The 23,791-nt window shown below is 42.2% G+C and overlaps 1 protein-coding gene across 2 annotated transcripts in view; it reads right to left on the minus strand.

The window, feature by feature from the left end:
* The window catches only part of PPARGC1A (PPARG coactivator 1 alpha), a 662,747-nt gene that overhangs the window by 449,085 nt on the left and 189,871 nt on the right, over positions 1 to 23,791 (minus strand). Inside the window, exon 2 of one of the 2 annotated variants that reach the window (XM_067735648.1) lies at positions 16,180 to 16,244. The exons of the other annotated variant lie outside the window; for it this stretch is intronic. Within the exon in view, the coding sequence (XP_067591749.1) occupies positions 16,180 to 16,197 (18 nt within the window). The 5' untranslated portion in view covers positions 16,198 to 16,244. The remainder of the gene's footprint in view (positions 1 to 16,179; positions 16,245 to 23,791) is intronic. 2 annotated transcript variants of the gene reach the window in all.

Here is a 23,791-nt window from a genome sequence, read left to right on the forward strand (position 1 = left end):
TATCACCCCCGATCTCTCCACCCCAAGTTGTTTCAAGCAAACATTCACCTGAAAGTATATTCCTAAAAAGCCTAGATACACTACTTTATATCCCTTTTTGTCAACCAGAAATATTCTCAATTCCCTTGGACCTGTAATTTGGTTGCTTAGTTTATAGCACCTTGAAGCAGGGGTTATTCACTCTTACACCTCTTAAAATTCATCTACAAGCTCAAGCCTTGGGTAGCACCTAGTTTTATGGATGGCTCTTCACAAAGACTCCCAGGCTTTGTCAACAGGACACCAAACAGCTGGAAGAAGAGGTAAAACTTCAGGCCTAACTCCAGATGTTTCATCTGTGCAGCTCCGAGTATCCAGATGTTTCGAGGGAAAAAAGAACAGCATTTTATAAACGCTGACTTTGACAAAGAAAACGAACAGGTGCATGAACAATCCAAAAGAGCAGATAAAACGGGAACTCATGGTTGCCTCTGTACGTGTTGGAATATTTTATTCCTGTCCTTTTGTTCTGCTGTAAGGTTTTCTTCCAAGCAGCATTTTGTATAGATTCGCGATACCATTAGCCAGTACTTCCCCAGCTATTAAGGAAGCAATAGTCAGGGTGTCTGAAATGCCAAAGCCCCAACACAAAATCCTGTTGATGCTCTCTCCTTAAAAGCTCCAGCTCACCACTGCTGCCCTGATGAAAGATCTCTTTATTCCTCATCCTGACCAGCCCACAGCCCTTCAGTCACATGTTCTGGCTTCCGGTCTTCTCCTCCGCCCAGCAGCCAACTGACTGTTCTAAAACTGCAGCCGAGATTCTCTGTCTTCCCCAAGGCCTCATTCCAGGATGAAGCCCAACACCTCTGCAGAGTCTACAGGGCTCTTGACCAGTGATATTCACCACTGACACCAGCCCTGTGCTCCAGCCCACGAAGGATAACTTTGCTGTGCTTTGGAAGATTCCTGTAAATCTTCATGCCTGCCTGTCTGTGTAGTTGCAGTTGTCCTACCCGGAACACCAGCTTGGAAGACGGCCACTCTTATTTCATAAGGATTCAGAAGTTGCCTTCTCCGTAAAGCTTGCTATGGCCTCACCAGCAGGGTCGCTCGCTCCATCCTCAGCACATAAGAAGCATTTATCTCAGTGTGTTCTCTCCATCCACTGATCTGATCTGGTCCATATCTAACCATGGCCAAGTCTGTCCCTTTACCCCCTAAATAGCTCTTAACGTCCCTTCAACAGCCTTGATCTTAAGACAAAGACCAAAATCGATAGCCCCTGAAGCCCTGTTGATCGCATCCACATCTGCTGCCTGGACTCCGTCCTGCTGGCCTTCATCACTCCCTGGGTCCCCATGTTTCCTCCTGTTTCAACACTTGCCATCGCCCTGATTGGGATACTAACCCTACTCCTCTCCTTCCAACCTCAGAACATTTAATTCCCACTCATCCTTCACAGCTCAGAGAAAACAGTCTGTTTCACGTAGAAACACTTTCTGATGCCCCTTTTCCACCCAATTTGAGTCAGCTTTTGTGCTTATATACACACAAAACCACATCCCTTTCCATCAGTACACTTAAGTTAGTGCAATCGTCTTATATATTTGTTAAGGTGAAATTTTGATTAATGTCTTTCTCTTCCATTAGGCTGCAAGCTCCATTGAGAGTAGAGATGGTATTCTTGCTCCACTGCATCCCCAGCTCCTGGCAAGGTGCCTGGTTCCTCATAACTGCTCATGTTTGTTGAATGAATAAATGAATGATTTACATCCATGAAACATATCACTATGACCATAATTCGCTCCTTGAGAGCAGAAGCTATCTTTTATTCATATTTGGGTCCCAGCACAGGTGGATCCTCAGAATGCACTTGTTGAAGGAATACTGAGTGAAGATAGAGAGGCAGATTCTATGCCCCTAACAATCAGAGAGAGTGGACCAGCAGTTAAGCATCCTCCGTCACTTAACCGTGAACTCCCCATCTCTAGAATCATTCAAGGATAGAACAGATGGACCACATCAGAAATGGTCTAGAAGCAATTCAACCAATGGACTTGATGATCTCTCAAATCCTTTCCAACCCTCATGTTCTATGGTGCAACTAGAAAGAGGGTAGGTGTAAGGAAGAGAGATCCGCAGAACATGAGTGAAATTGCAACTCCCTCCCTCCCAGAAAAGAGAGTTTCAGAACAAATGGGAAGAGCAGGTTTTTGCCAAGGTTTTCTTAATTGCTGGCAGGTAGCAGATATGAGAGGCTCTGTTAAAATATGCGTGTGATGGCTGGAAGGGAGATGTCAAAGATTACAGTCTCAACTCCCTGTCTGATGTCTACTCCTTCATTCTTAACCCGGCCCTTATTTCTAGATTTAGATATAGCTCAAAAGAGACTCAGACTTTGAAGACCCAGGCAGAAAATTGTGCTAGTCACATGGAATCATTTTGACTGTTTTCTCAGCTGTTTCCTAAGAAAACAGATTTAACATTTGTCACCTTCATTCCGGAATAAGGAAAGAGATTTCACTTCCTCCTGAAGCAAAAACCACAAGGTGGATTTGACATTTGTTGAGTATGGAGTGGGGTTCAGATTAATGGTGTGTTGAGGGTTTCTTTGTTTTTACAATCTTTCCATATTTTCACATTCAAGAAGCTAAATGAATTGCCCATGCCTTTTCATGGGGCTCCTTAATAGAAAGGTCCCACTGGGAAACTGTTCTCCTCACCTCACCATTTCTCCTTCCACTCTCCCTGTTTCACACCTTTGGCCATAATTAGTCAGTTTCTGGAATATAAGAATGGCTGGGGGAAAAAAAAAAAGAATGGCTGGGGGATGGAAGGGGAGAGGAAAAAAAAAAAGATGAAACCAGAATTGAGCAACACATGATGAAAGGGGCCCACAGGACTGCCTTTTATTTCTCTGCATGTCTAAACTGACAGTCATAATATTTCCTATGTCAGGTCATATAATCAGACCATCCGTTTTTGAGCATGTATATATGCCATATTCTTTATACATATTAGTTCACTGATTTTCAATTACCTTATAAGTTAAGTGGTATTATTGTTATTTAACAGGTGGAGAATTTTAGGCTTCAATAAGCTAACTATCTTGCCCAGAGTCACATTAATTAGTGACAGTTAGGGTTGGAGCCAGGATTCAGACCCAGGTTTTCTGCCTCCAAATCCAGGTCTGATACCTCTATCCGTACATCTCAGAGTCAGTAAAATTTTTCATTAACAAAGACCCAGTTAGCTGTCATACTAGATCAACCAGGGGTAGTTTTGCTCCTGAGGGGATATTCAGGAATGTCTTGAGACACTTTTTGGCTGTCACAATGGGTAGGTGCTGCTGGCATCTAGTGAACAGAGGCTAGAAATGCTCCCAACATCTTACAGTCCACAGGACAGCCGCCCACCACAAAAAAAATGATCAGGTCTGAAATATTAATAGCACCAAAGCTGAGAAACTCTGCGCTAGATGCTCCCATTATTATGTAAAATGGTTCTCTACCACCAACTCATGACTTTCTGTGTTAAACAGGGGAACAGTTTGTAACTTCTTGATGTACATGTTTAACGATGTCTGGAATTGGCCAAGGTTCTTTTTAAGAATGTTAAAAAAAAATGAGGAAGAAGTAACAAAAAGAAAGAGAAAAAGAAAATGAACAAGAAAAAGAGAAGGAGACACGTAACATTAGACACCTACACTGCAGCATTCAACAGCTGGATCACATTACATGGAAATCTGCCGCAGCAACAGCACAACAGGCTGCTTTTGTGTCTTCATGAATAACGCAATGTGCTGGGTAAATGCTTTTCCTCATTTAGAAACAGGTAGTTAATGGGAATTGAAGTGATCAAATGCTGTGTACCCCAAGGTTACTTACATCTCAGGCCTGGGTGGCCCAGAGCTCATAAATAAAGCATTGGAGCATCTTATTTTAGGCCCCAGTCAGATAAGCAAAAGCTTGCATCATGTGAGCCGAGCCCACAGCGCGATATGACACTGAGCCTGCTAATTCCAGGACCTCTTGGAATGTGACATTTCGAGCACAGTACACCGAGTTCATGCCCTGTGGAAGCTCCATGGCCCATCAGGCCTTAACTTTCCATCACCTCCTTGATTCAGCTGCCACGAGAGACGTCACCGAGCTAGATTTTCAGTGATGCCCAGCTCCTTCCCTACTCTGCAGAAGTTAACGTGAGGCATATTTGCAACTTGCAACTCTGATTTACTCACTTGCTGGGACGAGGACCACAGACGGCTTAACAGCCCGCCAGCTCGCACAGACCATTCCCTCGGAAAACGTTTGGCCCAACTCATGACACAGCTTGGCAGCTCAAAAACACAGCTGCCGGACCATGGCGGAATGCGGAGTTGAATATAAGAAAAGAAAAATGTCTATTCTTTCCCTCAAAGTTTTACATGTAATTATGTAATCATATCCCCATTCAGATACTTTGACATAAATTGTGCTTAATTAAATTGTTGCTAATTTGTTGTTTTATTGTTAGTTCATGGCTTGTTTGTCGACATCTACCCACAAACCGTGTGCAACACACACACACACACTCACACTGACGCTCAGCCATGCTATGTTGTTGCTTTGAAAATAATGAAAATGTTCTCTGTGAATAATTCCTCTATTTGACAGAATCACAAAATTTTTCCAAGAGTGCTTATTCACACGGTATACAAATGGCTGTATGAATAACGCTAATGTGATAATTTGCTGGTGTTACTGTTTCTTTTCTCGCAGACTTCCTATAATCTGATCCTATCAATCAAATAATACATTCTCTGCATGAAATAAATTCTCCTTACTATAAAAAATCAGCTCCTGTAATAAATATATTTCCCAGTGATCAGTATTAACACTGTTTCTCATTCAGATCCTAGCCTCAAGAAATTATCTTCAATATATGTTTGTACACTTGAATCTGGGGTAATAGACATGCTCTGAATTTCCTACAAGGTTGTATAATTAGTCATTGACTAAAAGCCACCACCCAACTACCATGAAACCATCTTCTGGGAGAAGGGACACTTCCGTCCAGCACACATCACCTCTCCCATTCCACTTGGAATCTGTCTAGGTACCAACTCCTCTGCCTCTAACACTGTTTCTCAAAGTGTGGGCCTCAGAACACCTGCCTGTTAGAAGTAAAGATTGTTATCAGCTTTTCAGGGTGCGTTTTAGAAACGGTGATTCCTAGATGCCGTGCCAAACCGATTAGAGCTGACCCTCTAGGGGAATCTGGATGTTCAACAACACGTGCAGGTGAAATTGGCTTTCTTCTTTGAGTCTTGTGGAATATGGACTGAGGGGCAGAGGAGAGAAAGCAAAAGCATATTACTGAACAATTTTCCCTGGAACAAGGGATGCAAATGAGATTGTGGGAAATGTGCTCATTAACTCACTGCATTTGAAGGAAAATAATGTCCAAAATTTCATAGTAAAAATCATCAGTTGGCTAATGCCCTACATCCTCTCAACCCTACATCCTCTCAACCTACCAAAAAAAAAAAAAAAAAAAAAATCTGGTCTTCAGAAAGATAACGCTGAGGTTCCACAAAAAGAAAGAGGCACGAAAACAGAGATATAAGCATTTTTCCATGATATCCTTTAGAATGAATTTTCAACTGCAAAGGTTTAAAAAGAAGTTTTCCTAGCTAAAACTCCACTTACCCCCCAAGGCTTCTAGTTCTAGCTCTATATTTTGCCTGATAACCAATCATCTCTTTGGTTTTCTATCCCAGCTCATCATCATTGTGATGACAGAGTAAAGTGACTTTAATTCAAAGTTCCAGAAGAGGCTCAAAAGTAAGACAATAACCTAATTTACACCAAAGAGATCAGCTCTACCTTTGGAATTAGACCTGCACCCACACAGCACACCCAGGGGTTGCTGACTTCAAACATCTTTGTTAACTTTATTCCAGGTAGTTGCGGAGACTGGCTGAGTAAGTGTATGCAAAGTGTTCATGTAGCAACAGTGCAATCACTGCCATCATTATTAATATCACTTATTAATATTGTGCCGTGGTCCTGTGAGTGGAGTCACAGGGCCTGTTTCACCCACCAGCCCACAAATGAAGGTATCTGAGGATACAACTGGCATTCAACCATTCTCATCAACTCAAATGTACACACTTGGGGGGAAGAACTGTGTTTTCTGTTTCTCTGTCCCCCTAAATCACCTAAAAACTAGTTGGGCATATAGCTGCCCCTGAAAGATACATGTGTCATGGTAAGAACTATCGCATGAGTATTGTCATCCAACCTAGGTCTGTGGTTACCAAGACCAAATAAAGCATATTTTGAACCTTCTGCTTCCAACACAGGGACCTGGATTTCTTCCCCAAACGAGTCAGAGATAAGATGGCAGCCTCACTACACCTGGGCAGAAAGTATATCACGGGCAAGCTCCTTGCAAATTCAGATCCTTTTACTCCGGAAGAACAGAAAAGGAAAGTGTCCAACCCTCTCCCAGGAACCATGACACCTCTGCCTGGATCCCAGCTGTATTCGAGACTTACCGTGTGGCCTTGGGTAGCTCATTTAACCACTCAGTGTCTTAATTTCTTTATCTGGAAAACGAAGATGCTACCTACAGCATAGGCACAGCGTTTCAAGGTTAATGGTGAGGTTGACATTGAAACACAACCTTGCAGGGGAATGTCTAATGTGGGGGGAGAAGTCAGGCACAGCAGTGCACTCCTGGTGGTTATAACATATGCAGGATCGCAAAACTGGGCCCTAAGGTTAGCAGCGCACATGATGAGTGCAATAAGTGTGTGTTCACAACACACCACCTGGAGTCTTTTATTGTTATTGCCAAGTGCAGTTGATAAGCAAACAAAGTACAGGGGTGGGAGCCCTTATTTATCAAACGTGTTGATGCAGATCTGATATTGACAGGCAATGGGCCACTTTTATATTCAGATCAATAAATCCATTTCATAATACAGTACAATCCCAACACTTTGTTCCCAAATCCATCCATCTAGATATTAGAAATCCATCCTGCCTTGCCTGCAGTCTGTCAAATGTCACCACGGAGTGCAGAAGCCACCCTGCCAAGTCTATATCCTGAACTAAATCCCAATGGAAACTTCCCAGATATAAATAACCACTATGAACATACAGGGAAGAAAAATAGCTATGAAGTTTCACTCTTACTTTTTTTTTTTCCTTTTAGCCTGTGACAAGTAAAAAATCATAGAGTTACTCACTCTCCAAAAACAATCTAAAACCAGAAGGTTTAACCAATTCAATTTTCTAGTCACTGTGACAACTATTTTCATCCTTGGAACAGCGTCTGGGGCACGTATACAGGACTAATCCCATGGTGCTTTCACGGGCAGGCCCCACTGGAAACTCTGAGGGAAGCTTCCGTTCCTGGACTCACTGTGGGCAGTGGCATTTGATGACACTCAGAGTCTCATGCCATGAAGAAAGATTCTTTATTTACAGTCAGAGAGGGAGAAACCTTCCTTCTACTTGGGAGTTGATTATTGAGATCCCGGGGAGTCAGTTGTGAGGAGAGTCCAGTTTAATAGGGAGTGGGGAAACCCACTCAACACTTGCAAGGCCCAGGAGAGTAGCATAAAGAAAATAGAAAACTGAGCTTGAAAATCAGAATATCCAGCCTTGAATCGTGCAGAGCTAAGAACGTGTGGTCTTGTTTAAATCATTTGGCCTCCCTGAGCCTCGATCTCCCATTGTCAACAGGTGAAGGGGGCTGTGAGAGAATCAAAGGGTATGAAAGCCTCCGGCACAATGCCTACACGTAGTAAGTGCTCAGTAAATATGTGCTGAAACACAATCTGAAACAAGAAATACTGGATTACTGATATCACTCCTTAACCAATGGGCATAAGTTTAATGTACTGAATGCACACCATATGCCAAGCACTAAGTGGTGGGAATAGAGAGGTAAGATGTTTGTCCTCAGGATAAGACAGAGAAAGTACACAAGACTGGATTAGGAGACCAGTCATCTCTAAATATGAGACCCAGATCTGGAGACTGAGGGGCAGCCATCCTACCCACACCCAGGTTTGGGGGGCTGTGAATTATCCAAAAATGCATTGCCTAAAAATAACTGGTTTCTTGCAACTTACAGACTTAACTCCTGTGCTCATTTGCCCAGGATATGCCAACTCATTTTAATATTAGCCTCACACAGGTTGTTAGGAAGATAACTCTGCTGCAAATATAAACACTAGGCATGGATTGGTTTAGGATTATCTAAATATCCAACGGAAAGAAAGATTCAGGGGCAGACACATGTGCCATCCTGGAAAGCCGAAGGTAAATTAAAATGCCATATAGAGATAGCACAGGGAGATCAGCTCGGTGCTCTGTGACCACCTAGAGGGGTGGGATAGGGAGGGTGGGAGGGAGAATCAAGAGGGAGGGGATACGGGGATATACGTATACCTATAGCTGATTCACTTTGTTAAACGGCAGAAACTCACACAGCATTGTAAAGCAATTATACTCCAATAAAGATGATAAAAAAAAAAAGCCATATAGAGGATTCAACTCTTTTTCTATTGAATTGCATTACACATTTGCATTCTTGGGGCACGGCCTCTTTGGAATGTGTCAAATGCACAGTAAAAAGAAGAAATGGAAGAGGTAGAGAAGAGAAGAAAAGAAGGAAGAGAACGAAGGGGGGCAGTGGAAGAAGAGGAGGAAAAACTAAAAATCTCCCAAACAGCCCAGATCTCAGTCCGGCCACTCCACAGACGTTCGGTGGCGGGTGGTGGTGGGAGCAGATGTTTTCCCCTTCCCAAAGGAGCTGCCAGAAATGGTAGTGAACTCAGCAAGCTACAAGGACTTCCTTCTCCACGCTTCCTTTCCGAGGGTAAAGAGACTTGCTTCTTCCCCAGAACTTAATTGTTGTTGTTTTACACAAGAATGATTTAAAGGCAACAGTCTCCTGTCATAGCCCCAATCTCTCCTTGCCCCAGAATTTCTCAGGCCAAAATCATCTGGGAACCAGACACAGGATTTTCGTCATATTAGATGTCACCCCTACTATTAATTGTTTCATATGACTCATTTAAATCAAGTTACTTTTTAAAATTTTACTATTGTTCTAGGCAGTAATATCTATAAAACCATGGTTTTTATTGTGCTAGCTGTATTTTCCTCATACACATTGAGATAAATCATTATTGTTAAAATAGCACAGCAGCGTGGTTAGAAGTACAGATGCTGACCGCATTCAAATCCTGGCTCTGCCACTACTAGTTGTGTGATCCTGGGCAAGTGACTTAACCTCTCTGTGTCCCAGCTTTATGGTCTGTTAAGTAATAATACCTACTTCACAGAGTCACTCTGAGGATTCAATTAGTTAATATTTGTAAAATACTGGTATTGTCTAGAACCTTCTACATGAAAAACACTACTGGGGACACTGAAGGCATTCAAGTATACGCCATCTCTTGCCTCAGGATTTGCCTATGTTGTTCCTCTTCTTGAGGATATTCTATTGCTTCCTCTCCCCATCCCATCCAAAAGCCAAAAACAAAAGCAGTAGACAACACACCCTCATTCCTGCCTTCTTAAAAGCCTACCCATTTTAAGGTCCATTTTGAAGAGACACAATAGTAATTACAAACACTTATTGAGCATCTATTACTTTGCAAGCCCTGTGCTCCATCCTTTGAATATATCATCTAATTTAATTTTCATTTTTTACCCTATGAGGAGGGCCCAAGCTTAAAGAGCTTAGGTAAATTTTCCTAAGGTCCTACACCCGGTGAATAGGAGAGTCAGGATTCAAACCCAGGTCCATGTGACTCCACAGCCTACACTTATCCCATTAAGCCATGAGGCCCCACCATGAAGTTCTCTCTTCCAAGAACCCACCACAGGGTTCAGACAGACATGAACTTTCTTTCCTCTCCCATTGGACTTAGTAAAGTCCACTTTACAGTATAATTACTTACTTGTTCGTCTTTCCACCTCTGTTATTCAAGATAATCTTTTCTATTTTAAGCATTTTGGAAAGAACTCATCCTAAAATGTCCCTGAAGTTGAAAAAGGGCTACATTATACTGGGCTGAATATAACATTTTCTTGACAACTTCAGACATCTTCATCAATGACAAGCCCTATGATATCTTATGCTATAGACGTGACTTTAGGGCAATTTTTATCTGTGTGGTACAGGGTGACTGTTAAAAAAAAAATCAGACTTATGAGCCCCTCCCTGGATCTACTGAATCAAAATCTCTGGGTTAAAGACCAGGAGTCACTCAAGTTTCAGAATCACTGCCTCAGGCTATGTATGGGCATTTGACCCTGTTTATACTCCTAGACACCAACTGTATCTTAGATCTTGTGTCTGTTTTTCATGGCTTTTCCGACCTCTTCCACCCTGCAAGTTGACAGCTATCGTTTCTCACTGCCAACCAACACTGCAGCATACATTTTTCCTATTTTATCTTCTAGCTGCCAGTGCTATGGTTTCCAAGCTCTTTCTTTTTACTTTTAGCACACTTTCCTGAAAACTGATTCTTAGGCAGATGCCAGTGTAAAGCACATAATATCAGAGCTATTCGGACGCAACAGGGGGGAGTGGCTTGGATTCCAATGCTGGTCCCACTCCCTTTCCTCTGCCCTCCCCCTTTGCCACCATCCATGGGGGTCCTGAGTCCCCTCCCAGATTCCCTATGCTTCACAGAAAGCACTTCCAAAACCACTGAAATATCGCAACTTTCTGGGGAATCCTGCCACACACAGTTTGGAGATCATATCGCCAAATGTATAAACAGCCTCTATATTATATTTACAAAGTCACCCCTTACAGTGAATATCCTTTACGTGGGAAACGATGATCGCATTGTATTAGTATTTGGACTATCGTCTACTTTTGAAAGGCTCTCAGAAAAATAATGGTCAAGGAAATTTGCCTTTTCAAGAAAATCTCTCCTCTGTGAAAGAGAATGTAAGAGCATCCAGAAAAACTTTCTAACCTTTTAAAATTTTAGGCGTCTTACATTGGCCGTGTTCTAAATAAGTCAGTAGTATAAATAGTCTAAAAATAAGTTTCAAGCAGCAGTTTCTAAACTTGCAAAAATATTTAGGCGAAGTTCTCTTATGCTCTTTTTGGATATTTCCTCCAAATTTATAATGTTAGATGCAGAATTTAGGAAGTAAATTTAACATTATGTGCATGATAAGCAGGGGCACATGGAGGGTACATGATTTCTCTGGTGAATTAGCATGAGGTTCAAAGACATGTCTAGAGAGAGAGATATTATCACTGTGGCCAAAGTTTGACACTTAACGAATACAGGTAAAAGGTGTACAGAGCATTCCTTTTACTGTTCTTTCAACTTTTCTGTAGCTTTGAAATCTTTCAAAATAAAATTGGGGGGAATGTTCAAACACACGTACAAATGAAGCACAGTCATCGGGGCCTGGACTAGGGTGAGGAAATTGAGGCATCTAAGGAAGCACCTGCAGGACTCTCGGAGGGTGAATGCCTCCTTGGCACCGGTACAACTCCGAGAGTAAGCACCTCCTTCAATTTTGTACCATAGGTGCTCACTTGTATCACCCTAGCGTTGGCCCTAGTACTCAACCTTAGCAAATACACCTGCTTTCTCAAACTGACTGTAGTAATCCTAAAGAGAAGAAGCTTACAGTCAATGTTATGTATGCATTGATTCCTTCATTTATTCACCAAGCATGTATCGCACCCCAGCTATATGCTAAGTGACCACTCAGCTAGGAACCTATTCTGTGCTAGTAAACCATTTTGACACTCGAACAAAAGAATCTTAAACCAAATTCCTGCCACTCGTTTATCCATCCATGTGTTAGGTGCCAGAGACACTGTGATGACAGATCAGTCCCTACTAAAATGTCCTACTATCTGCCAGACACTGCTTTAATGCTATTATTTTCATCATCATCATCATCTATTGGCATGTCTATTTTCCCAATTCCATGGAACTATTTCAAGGTAGGGAATGAATATTATTCATCTTTGTTTTTTTGACACCCAGGATGGTGATAGATAAAGTATTCAGTAAATATTGCTTGAATGGATGAAACCATAAATCTACTTATTTGTTCTTCCTCAAAGATTTGCCACATTTAGATGACTACGAAACGTCTTCCCAGATTGCCTAATATTGTAATACTAGCTAACATGTACTGGGTGCTTACAAACTGCCTCATATTTCCTAAGCTCTTTCCATATATGAACTCAATTAAGCCTTGCAACAAGGCCAAGAGTCTCCTTTTACCAATAAGCACACAGGAGAGACTTTGTATCCTTCCAAGGGCCGCACAGCAGGTAAGAGGCTGTACCAGGGTTTGAACCCAGGACCCCAGCTCTGGAGCGTGCCCACTCAGTGACTCTTTTAAGTCACCTCACAATTCTGACCCAAAGAGGTGCTCCCCTACCCCAAACAGCACTCATCTTCAGCTCACTTTTCACCAACTATTTCCTAGGAAGATCTAGAGGGCACCAGGGACCCTTTTAGTGAAATGATCCTCAACTCCCACGGCCAAGTCAGACTTTGGGGGACTTCCTGCTTAATTTCACCTTGTCTAAATATAACCAGCTAAAAATAACCCGAAAGGGAAGTGTCTCAGAACCGCCAGAGGAGCCGCAGTACACTGCAGAGGACGTGATGTGAAAGAATGATCCAGCCTCCCTAAAACACTGAGATGCTTCCCAACCCCGGCCAGTGGCATATTGGGATGAAAAGACAGAGTCTCCAGTTATCGAAATACCACAATGTATTTAATTATGCAATTGTCTTACTGTATTAACAAGAGCTAAGGCACAACAGCAATTGCTGAGATTTTTGCAATTTGGAAATGCAGGATTTAGTCTTCCCCTCAGCTGACTACTTCTCATGAGTCTGTCCATTTTTCTGGGATTATGGAAATGATCTTATTTTTGAACTGCTTCATTCAGAACTCGAAAGTAAATCGGACCCCCATTTTTGCCACTCCTTAAAATATGACCCCGCTACTGACTGAGCATATTTCAAGGGAAAAGATCTGCAAATTCACATCATTTTTGTTTTCACCAATCACTTCAGGCTCTTTCCTCCTTGGAAATTCAAGTAAATATAATGTAAAATATAAATTGAAAAGCAGTTATACAAATTACATATTTTCAATGACGCGAATACATTCACAAATACATTCCTATTCATCTGCTTAATAAGGACCTATCCCAAAGGGTTCCTGTATCAGACTGTAAAACCCAGAGTATTTCATCAAAACATCTAATATAAGTATGCTGTGATATTATCATGCACTTCTATTTGCCACCATCACCTCAGCGAATATGAAATATAATCATGCAAAATTAAACATTCCATACATTTTCTATTCATTCTCTAACACTCTCCCTATACTCCAAAATAGGCTATCACACTTTCAAGTTTACAGGGACAAAAGGTAAATCAAATTTCTTGTTTCTGAAAGCATTCCAAGTAATAGGTCTTTTCACTTTAGGCTTTTCATCTAAGTATCACCAGGCTCTTTACACATAAAATATAATTAATCCATACCGTTGGCTACACCCCTATCCAATGGGAATCCTCCTTGCTGATATTCACTCATGGAGAAGCATACCTGCATTTTCTCAAGCTAAATTTGGTCCAGGCTATTAGGAATATGTTTCATTTACTTGAGCATGACTGGGAGGCATAATCTTACGTAGGAAAACCTGGCCCCTTCTCCCAAGTAAGTGATAGCGAAGAACACAAACGCGGGCCCCCAGTTGCCTGGTGTTTGAATCCCAATTTGCAATCATTTAGCTGCGAGTTGATGGAGCAAGTCCTTTTGGCTTTCCTGAGTTTCACGTTGTGCAGTAGTAAAATTGGGATAATCACAGTACCTTTCCCATAGCTTTGTCAGGCAGATGAAATGAGCCACTCTACGTAAGTCACCTAAAACATAGCCTTGTCCTGCCCAGATATGACACCTGATGCCTTTCAAAGCCATTTCCCAAAGATGACATCACTGGGGTCTCACTGTCTTCCTGGGAAACAGTGGGAGCAGATGCTATGATGCCCATTCTACAGGGGAAGAGAGTGAGTTTCAGACAGAGCTCCTGGTGGTCAGGACTAGAGCCCCTGAACCCAGCCTAGGATTCTTCCACTATTTCTCTTTACATTCAGAACACACTGACTCAGTGTCCCAGACAGATCCCTGCTTATGTTTCTTTGGGGTGGTGGCAGCGCAGGGGAGAGCGTCTTGTTTCAAACCCCTGTTTCTGTCGCCAGGCTTGTCTTGCATAGCAAAAGAGCCCCCGATCGGCAGAAGACACATCAACAAGACTGCCTTAATCATGCTTTCTGCTAACTACGAAATGAAAGTTAATTTCATGCCTTTCATTCACAGACAAAAAGGTTCAGAGCTGTTTAAATTCTCTTCAGCCCAATGACAGTTAGTAAACAGGAGGCTTCGTGTTCTAATGCTTGAAATCACCCTTCTTATCTCAATATATTATTTATGCACTCGGCTTAAAATAAACAGCAACTTGCAAGTAGGTGAGTGGTCTCATCCAGGATGAACCTTTTCTTTTTTTTCACTCTGGCAGTTACTTTAAAACATCAGTAAACAGCCTTAATTCACTTCTAACGAATTAGTAGGCGACTGCTGCATATCCAGGAGGCAAGCAGATTGTATTATTAACCAGAACAACGTTCTCCCTGTCAGTCATCTGCACCTCACAGAGGGACGTGGGTTTTGCTGTGTCCTTACTCAAACCAAATCCATGGGCGCATGGGATTCCAGACGATTCCTGCGAGGTCATTCTCTTCCAGACCTCTGATTAGATCTCTTGACTCTGAGATGCAGAATGAGGCCTGCAGAAGGGAGATTCTCAGTGCTGCTTGTTAAGAAAGATGTAGACAATGAGAAGCTTCCAGAGGGGTAAAGAGTCGGGAAGTCAAAGCAGACAAGCTCTGCTTGTGGAGGGAACTGAGGCAGGGGGACCCGATAAGTACCACCAAATACTTGGAAAAGGGTGTCACTTTGGAGGAGGAAGGCTGGTTCTTTGTAGGGATGGATAGTAACATTAGGACCCGAGCGTGGAAGATACAAAGAAGGTGGATTTGGGTTCAACTCAAGAAAGAATGCTCTAACAGAAAAGAGTTGCCTCTCGGGGTAGTAGGTCAGCCTTTGGGGGTGCTCGGGTACCCATCAGATGGAATACTTAGAATTGGCCAAGAAATAGGACTAGAGATGAGAGACATGCATGGACCCTTCCAGATATAAGATCTTACAGCCTTGGAAATCCCAGGGGGTCTCACTAAAATGGGCTTCGCTAAGCAGTCACAACCCTTTTAAAATTTCTCTCTGGAGTTTTTAAAGGGTGATAGCCACCCTTTAAAAAAATATATACCATGAGTTAAGCTGGGCATGTCTTTGGCCAATCTACAGTTGTTCACACAACACCAGAGCACTGTTTGACCTAACAAGATAAAAATATGTCCCATTCAGCAGGGAAAATCAGTTGAAGCAGCTGCTATAGGATTATACAGTTTCTGCCTGCTCTCGGGTTTTGTGGCTTGCAGGCCTCGGCCATTCCATGGACAGGAGTCCACTCACAAGTCACCTGGGCTGTCACAAGGTCACAAAGGGGTGATCCACACTTAGCTCACCACTGTAGCCTCCTCCCCCAAACCCAAGTCTGAAAACACAATACTTAGCAACTTAAGGAATGTCTTGTCCAGTTTCATCATTAACAAAACATCGCTGACCTCAGTGAAACATGCAGTTGTCTCCCTGAAACCAATTGTTTCTTTGAGACACAAATGGACTGATCAAAACACAGAGTTAAACGCAAATCAAAAAGAAAGGGAGAGAGAGGTGAGGGAAGATAAATACAGATACCTTGCATTCATATCCAGGGTTGATATCAACATTTTTACACAATATGCAGACATGTATTCTTCCAAATTGTCTAGTAAACATTAACCAAATATTTTGAGGGGTGGGTCAGGCTCTTCTACATCCAACATATTGACAAACCATTAGAGAGTTCAGAAAAGTTAAAGTCTTCAAAAGAAGTCAGATTCTCAATATCTGGGTGTGCAACTTGGTGTTACTGATTCCCTAATATGGCAAAAAACAGACATCTGATATTTGCACTTTGGAGTAACAGAACATAACATGACAATAATGTGGTTATACTTACAAAGTACCCTTCATCCATGGGGCTCCAATTTTACCAATATTAGTTCACTGATTTTCGCAAAAAACCTGAAAGGCAGAGGGTAAGTTTGTGTTACCCCCACTTTGCAGATGGGGATATAGAAATGCAATAGGAGAATAAATTATTGGTCTGTTATAGTGAGAGAATTCAGTAACAGGAGGACAAGAATTACAACTTTCATCTTCCGTGTCAGAAGGCAATTTGACCACCCATCTTTTCCTTGGGGACTGATATTTCCCATGTAATTTCCACCACGATCTCAAAGTATTAAACACATTCTACCCAGAGTAAGACGGTGCTAAATGGCACTAGGTCCAAAGAGCCCAGAGACCAATATTCCTTTAATACCAGAGAAAAGTTTAAAAAAACCTCCCATATCCGTCTAAACAGGGGGAAAAATTAGATTGACAAAATACAATCATCCAAGTAAAATTTGGCCTGAAAATAATGTTACTACTGTTCAGTTTGTTACATACATACTTATGTTCACATGTCAGCATATGGACCTGTCTTTAAAAATTATTCCAAGGAAGTCAGAAGCTTCAGAAGTAATCTCGCTAACAACATTTTTAGAAGGGTGTATTTTTAACAACCCTTTCTAGGACACCCCATCCTTTCTACCACTCTCAGGCCATTTATTCACGCATTGACCAAATAATCAGTATTTACTGAGTTCTATGTTTAAGTTTAGCACTCCATGTGGTTTCTTGGAGGACACAAAAATGTGTATGACACAGGTCCCGTCATCAAGATACTTATAATCTTATGGTTCAGTGATTCGAAAACAGTAACAATCTCTCTGATCTAAAACACTCTGGAAAGATTTGATGGTTTCTGGACACTCCTGGTGAGCTGTGAACACCAGTCCCAGAAGGATGGTTCCTTTGGGGAATGTGCTCCAACAAGATGAGTTTGGGCTCTGTTTATGAACCATACTACTTGGGATTACAGAAATGCTAAAAACTGTGTCTCCTTAAAAATGTCTGACCCAGAGTCTTCCCAAGCCCATGATTTGAGGGTCATGATCTCTCCTACTATCTTCACGTCCGCAGCCACACTGACCTCTTTGCCTGTCCCCAAATACCTAATCACAGGTCTTTTGCCCCTCCAATTGTTCCCTTCTCTTGGGAAAAGCTTCCTGCAGGTATTTCCATGATCTCTGTTCGTATCCCTGCTCAGTGATTTCTCCCCTGAACACTCCTCTAAAATAGCTGCATTGCTATCAAAAAGTATGCTAATAAAGACTGTTTTATTTCTTCTTTTCCAGTCTAGTCTAGTGCCTTTAAATTCTTTTTCTCACCTCCAGTACTCTGTTGAAGAGAAATGGTGAGAGCAGATATCCTTGTCTTATTCCAAAACTTAGAGGGAAACATTCTTTCACCATGAAGCTAAACTTACCACCCGACAATTCCACTGTTACCATTTATTTCTATGAAATTTCCCGAAAAGCACATCCCTAGAGACGGAAAGCAGATCACTGGTTGTCTGGCCCTAAGGGAGCGAGCCAAGATTGACTGCAAATGGACTGTGGTGATGGTTGCAGAACTCTGTACGTTGACTAAAAAATCATGGAACTGTACACTTACAATGAATGAATTTTCTTTCATGTTAATCATAATAAAGCTGTTATGAAATGCTAAAACAAAACACCAAAAATAAAATAAAACAGCTGCAACTCACCAGGCTCCATCCCCTTACTGTTCTTTCTCTTTCTCCACGAGGCTCCCCACAACCTAACATTACTGGTCTTTACCTGTTTTTGTTACCCTATGCCTCACCCACTAGGATATAAGCTCCATGAGAGTGGGGACTTTTTTGTTCACCACTAAATCAATCCTAAGGTCAAGGCACCCCATAAATACTGGCTGAATGAATGAATCACAGTGCTGAACTGGGTGCTCTGCCTTTCTCCTGTATCTTGTTTTACTCTCACTGGGATACTGTTGTAATTACTAACAAATACGTCTCAAAATTGGCTCATAATAGGTTTTTCCACCTAAAGGGAAAAAAATTCACAAATAGTCAATGAAGTGTTTCTGAAAAATATAATAAACACCCATTTTTAGCATTTTCCCTTCACTTGATTGTTCGAGCACTGGGCCAAGAGTCAGGTAACCCTGCTCTCCGACCAGCATCACTGTGGGCGGCTCTGTGGCCCTGAGCTCTTCACCCTCCAGGGTCTTTGTTTCCCAATGGTAAAATAAGAAAGCTTAAGAAGCTTATTTCCAGGCTGCCTTCCGGTTTGGAAACTATGGAGATCAACATACAGGTGATGGGCCAAATTATATTTTTACATCTTCTGATTTCATACCACTTTCTAAGTATAAGCTTATCTCAAAAGTAGTGAGGTCATTGCAACGAAGCAAGACGAAATCCCAGAGGGAAGGAGTTGATTATCTAACCGTATCTACAAGCATGCCAATTTTGGAGAAACACCACAGATATCACCAAAAGCTTGTTCCCCACCACCATGCATGATCACGCCACCAACATACAACAGACATGCAAAGAAAGATGCCACATCAGCTGATTATGACGTCCTGAGTTACAGACACTTCAGTGGGGCCTTTAAACAGATTTCTTATTTACTTGCACATTAACAAAACTCGTACCTTTGCCAGTCACAATTTTCTTCCCCAAGCATCTGAACATCCAAAGAGATTTAGAAGCAATTAACATTCACGAGTAACAGAGTAATCAACAAGGGAATCGCTAATGGGACTGGACAGAATCCAAAAGCAGATATTAGGATAATAGTGAGTTCCTGACATAGGTTATAGTGTTAATTCTGAAGGGCAGACTCGTGGTATGTTTTCAATAGCTTTGTGGGGCCTGCTGTCAGAGCCACATATGCCTCCTCTATATATGGTTCCCAGCCCCCCCTACGACATACTTTTTTTTTAACTGCTATCGAAGAGAAGACATTTTTGCATTGTTATAACACAACCTCTAGCATTAATGGTATATATTGAATTCAAGTTTATTTTTAAATTGCCTACCTGACAAAAATGTTAAAATGTCATTTTTTCCCACTTTGGGTCTCTAGACTATCTTCACCTGTTAGCTCTTGTAGCTAGAGGCCACAAAAATAATAGCTATGAATTTCCACCTAGACGCTTCCCCAATAAATGTTGCCACTTACTTGCGTGCACACGGGTTGATACATCCCAAGTACACAGAAAGACATGGGCACTCCCATTCCAACGAGCTCTATGCCTGCCTCCCGGTCAGTTTTTCTGACCTGTTTTCACAAATATCACTCCAAAATCAGCACACACACACCCTTTATCTTATCCTACCAGGAGAGTCTCTGGGTAATAGAGAATGTTTCCACTGTTACTCTTCCTGCTTCCGTTTCCTTCATCTCTCATCACTACCATCCCTCTAAAATGCCAACGCCAGGCAAATCGATCTTGACCTCCCTTTGGACCACATTCCTGAATCCTTGCCCTGGCGCTCCTTCTCCCTCAGCCTAAAGTGTGAACGGCTCAACCTTTGGAGGCTGGACCTCTCCAGACCCACACATGCCTCTCAATCTTCAACTCCCCTGCTAGCCTTCCTGCGGGGTCATCTTGTCACTCTCATGGCCATGACATTCATATCTAATCACAGGACGTCTTCCCTTACGTATGGACTCTGGGCCCCAGGTGGGCAGAAAATCTAGTGTATCCCCAGTTTGGGTGTAATTTTTCAGTTCGGGTGTAATTCATCACTGCTTACTGTGGTTTGATTTATTCTCTGTGGCCTAAGAAAATAAATTCCTTCCAAGGTTGGGCTTTTAAATTTTTTCAGATACTTTAACGTTAGAGACGAGTATATAATTGGATAAACACCATTCATTTTGACAGTAGTAATATTTTTCTGGTGGTCCTACAGCATTCATGCTCTGTTCCATTTCTTTCTCCTTCTACTTTGCTGTTTCTAGCTATGAAAGGATCCCTTCTTAACAAGTCAGCTCTCTTTTTCCTTCACCTCCCCATCCCAGCACACACCCATTATGAAAATGTATCCCTATCTAAAGCTTTGGTTTATCCCCTGGATACAATCAGCCACTGATACACAATCTACCACCACCAGGCTGTGCGTGCTAAAAGCCTGTTTTGACAAAGATTGTACACAACAGAATCCAAATTAAAGGGAAGTTATCAACAGACCCATACTTGAGAATCCCTCACTTTATCTCTGTAGCAAGTAGTTTCATATTCCCAGCACCAGCCCCAAGGCTGGGAGACTCAAGCTTCTGAGGGCCTCCGTGGCACACACACATCTCAATCACCCAGTCATCACCTCACCTCCCCCAGCTCCCTCCCCACCCCAAGTAGCAGCAGTTGAGATTAAAGTGCTTCTGGGGCTGTGGTAATCCAGTCAGGGCTGGGCGTGCTTCAATCTCTACCATTCCATTCGGCTGGAAAACATTTTGGCAGGATGCCTTTCAGCTGCACTGTGCATTCCGCACTGGTCCCTTGTTTATTTTGACCGCTCTGCTCTGCAGAAGTGAACGTAGCCAAGGGCCATCCTGTCCCGGGAACAGGGCTTCACCTGCCTTCTTAAACTGCAGGATATCAGAAGCACTCCTGGCATCAAGGAGTGGAGTGTGTGTGTGTGTGTGTGTGTGTGTGTGTGTGCGAGAGAGAGAGAGAGAGAGAGAGAGAGAGAGAGAGAGAGAGAGAGAGAGAGAGAGAGAGAGAGAGAGAGAGAGAGGAGAGAAAGAAAGAGATTGTAATGCACCCACCTACAGGTGGGGAGCAGGGACAGCAGGGGCAAATACTGCACACATAGTTTTTTTTAACTTTAAAGATTAAAGGAAACCCATTTTTCAACCCTTTGCCTTACCTAAGCACTAACCAAAAATATTCCCCGCATTCTATATTAGTCAAGGCTTTTCAGGGGTCCTTATCCTTTCTAGATCCCTTTGGCTATCAGATGAAATCTATGGACCCCTTCTAAGAAGAACGGTTTTCAAAGGATTACAAAGGAGATTAATTACATTGAAACATTTTCCATCCTGAGTTAAGAAGCCCAGCGGGGTGTGGTTTTAGTGGATGGGAAGTAGAGATGCTGTCTGGATTTTTATTTTTTGAACTTGGGATTTCTGCCCTGGAGACTTGTGCTGGGAGAGTGACGGGCGGTGGCAGAAAGCAGAAAGTGGCCTTTGCATACTGTCCCCGTGACTGTACACCTTCCTGTACACAGGCTTTGCAGCTGTTTCTGCCTTGCAAACAACCCAGGCCCATGAACCCAGAGCCCTTCAGTATTTGATCCACTGAATTACCTAAGAATGTAGACTTTTATTTACAGCCCTAAGTAGATTTTAACTACTCGTGAGAAAGAAGCAGAGGAATAAAGAAAGCAATTTGAGAAATTTTGGAAAAGTAGAACTAATGGTAAAAAAAAACCCCTCTATTCAACCATGTATTCTTTCACCAAATATTTACTGAGCACCTTCCTTAGAGTCACAGTGGTGAATAAATGACCTATAGAACTTTCCAAGGAATGTACATCCAAAGGTAGGGAGATACCCTGTAAGTAAATACATAAGTAAATGTAAAACAAGTAAACATATGTCGAGTGGTGATGAATTCTTCAGAGAAAAACAAAGCAGAGGAGGTTAGGGAGTGTAAGAACATGAACTCATACTTCATTACAGCATGTATTTCTCCATTTCATGTCACTAAGTATTTGTTGCCAAGCTCCTACTATGTTTCAGGCCTGGTAATGGGCTCTGGGGAAGCTATATATATATATGTATGTGTGTGTGTGTGTGTGTGTGTGTGTGTGTGTGTGTGTAGGTGGATGGATGGATGTTTGGATGGATAAATAGATATGGATATGCATATATACACATCACACACTTAATTTCCGGTTATCTGCATGTGAAGGGTATACAGTCTTCACCAAGCAGGGTCTGTGTGTAATGGTGCAATCTGACTGCAGTTTCTTTTAAAGGGCAACTGATGAATGCCTCTAAAGGGTACCCGGAGTCAGAAGGGTGCACTGGGATCTGTGTCTGCTGTGCTGAAGGACATGGGTGTTGGAACCATTGAGAGCCCTGGTTCGGGGTCCACAACCATGATCCTCCCTCAGCTCCACCACCTGCCTCACTGAGTGGCTGTAAGCAAGTTACATCACCGCTTTGAGCTTCAGGATGCTCATCTACAAAGTGAGGATCCCAGGTGCTGTGGAGTTCAAATGCAGTCAGGCAAGGAGAGTGGCCAGCACAGTGCCCGGCACAAGGAAACTGACAGATGAGTCCGTGCCTCCCTCATCTTCTCATCCAGGAAAAACACGCACACCAGAAATGCCAAAGCCCCCAACAAAGGGCTGTGCACCTAGAGTAAGGATACAGTAAACGCTTTTGCTTGTTTTCTTTGTTCTTTGACCCAAAGAGTTCTATGGAATACCAGATGGTACTTTAAAAAAAAAGTCCACAGTCAAATAAGTTTTAGAAACAACAAATGAAATGAAGCCACATGGGTCTTTACTTCAGGTTTTCCTGTTCTGTAATACACGGATGTGAATCACATAGCTCCAAGAAATGTGAACAATGGCATGAGTGTTTCCCACCTTATATGACCCTGGAACCCTTTGGCAAATCCTATGTGACAGTCATTCAATGGAACCGACTTCAGGAAATATAGATTTGCTCTAAGAATAAATGAATCAAAAGATAAGGAATCTATATCATCTTTGCTTCTGATGGCTTCCTTTGAAAAGGCAGACTTAGGCATATTTTCTGCAAACCAAGAAAGCCTGGTGGCAGTGCTTCCTATCCACTGGACCACAGCAACTTCTTTTCCTAGAAAAGAAGTCGTTATTCTGGAAACACACCACATTTGGGGGAAGTGTCGGCAACATCTGAACACTTCTCATTCCCCAGGACAGGTAATTCCCCAATTTTCTTCACTAAATGGGCTCAGACTGCCATACAGAGTGAAGTAAGTCAGGAAGAGAAAAACAAATATCGTATATTAACGCATATATGTGGAAACTAGAAAAATGGTACAGACGAACCGGTTTGCAGGGCAGAAATTGAGACACACGTGTAGAGAACTAACGTATGGACACCAAGAGGGGAAAGCGGGGAGGGGCGGGGGGGTGATGAATTGGGCGATTGGAATTGACATGTATACACTGATGTGTATAAAATTGATGACTATTAAGGACCTGCTATATAAAAAAATAAATAAAATAAATTTTTTTTAAAAATGAGTTTCGTTAATTATTCTCTTGAAAGCCAAATCCTCTTCTGGCTACACGGGGAATCCTGCTACTTAAAGCCACCCCGGGTTTCCTTTAACATCTGAAAGCTTCACAGTGAGTGTGCATCACTTTCATAAACAGAAGATCAATGCTGGGGAAAAAAGGAAAAGAAATTCTGTAGAGATGTGTTGATATACCAGTGATTAGTCCAAAAATTACCCACCTGCACATGAAGATTTTTATATATGGGGTTTTCCTGAAGATCTTACTTAATATTAGTACACTTGATAAAACTGAAGCAAAAGAGGAAGGCAAGGAGGAAACTGGGCCAAGATTGTTCCTCACATGCTTAGAATTCAATCTCGGGAGGAAGGAATCACCCACATTCTCCCAT

Source organism: Pseudorca crassidens, chromosome 4 (assembly GCF_039906515.1).
Source record: "Pseudorca crassidens isolate mPseCra1 chromosome 4, mPseCra1.hap1, whole genome shotgun sequence".
NCBI lineage: Eukaryota > Metazoa > Chordata > Mammalia > Artiodactyla > Delphinidae > Pseudorca > Pseudorca crassidens.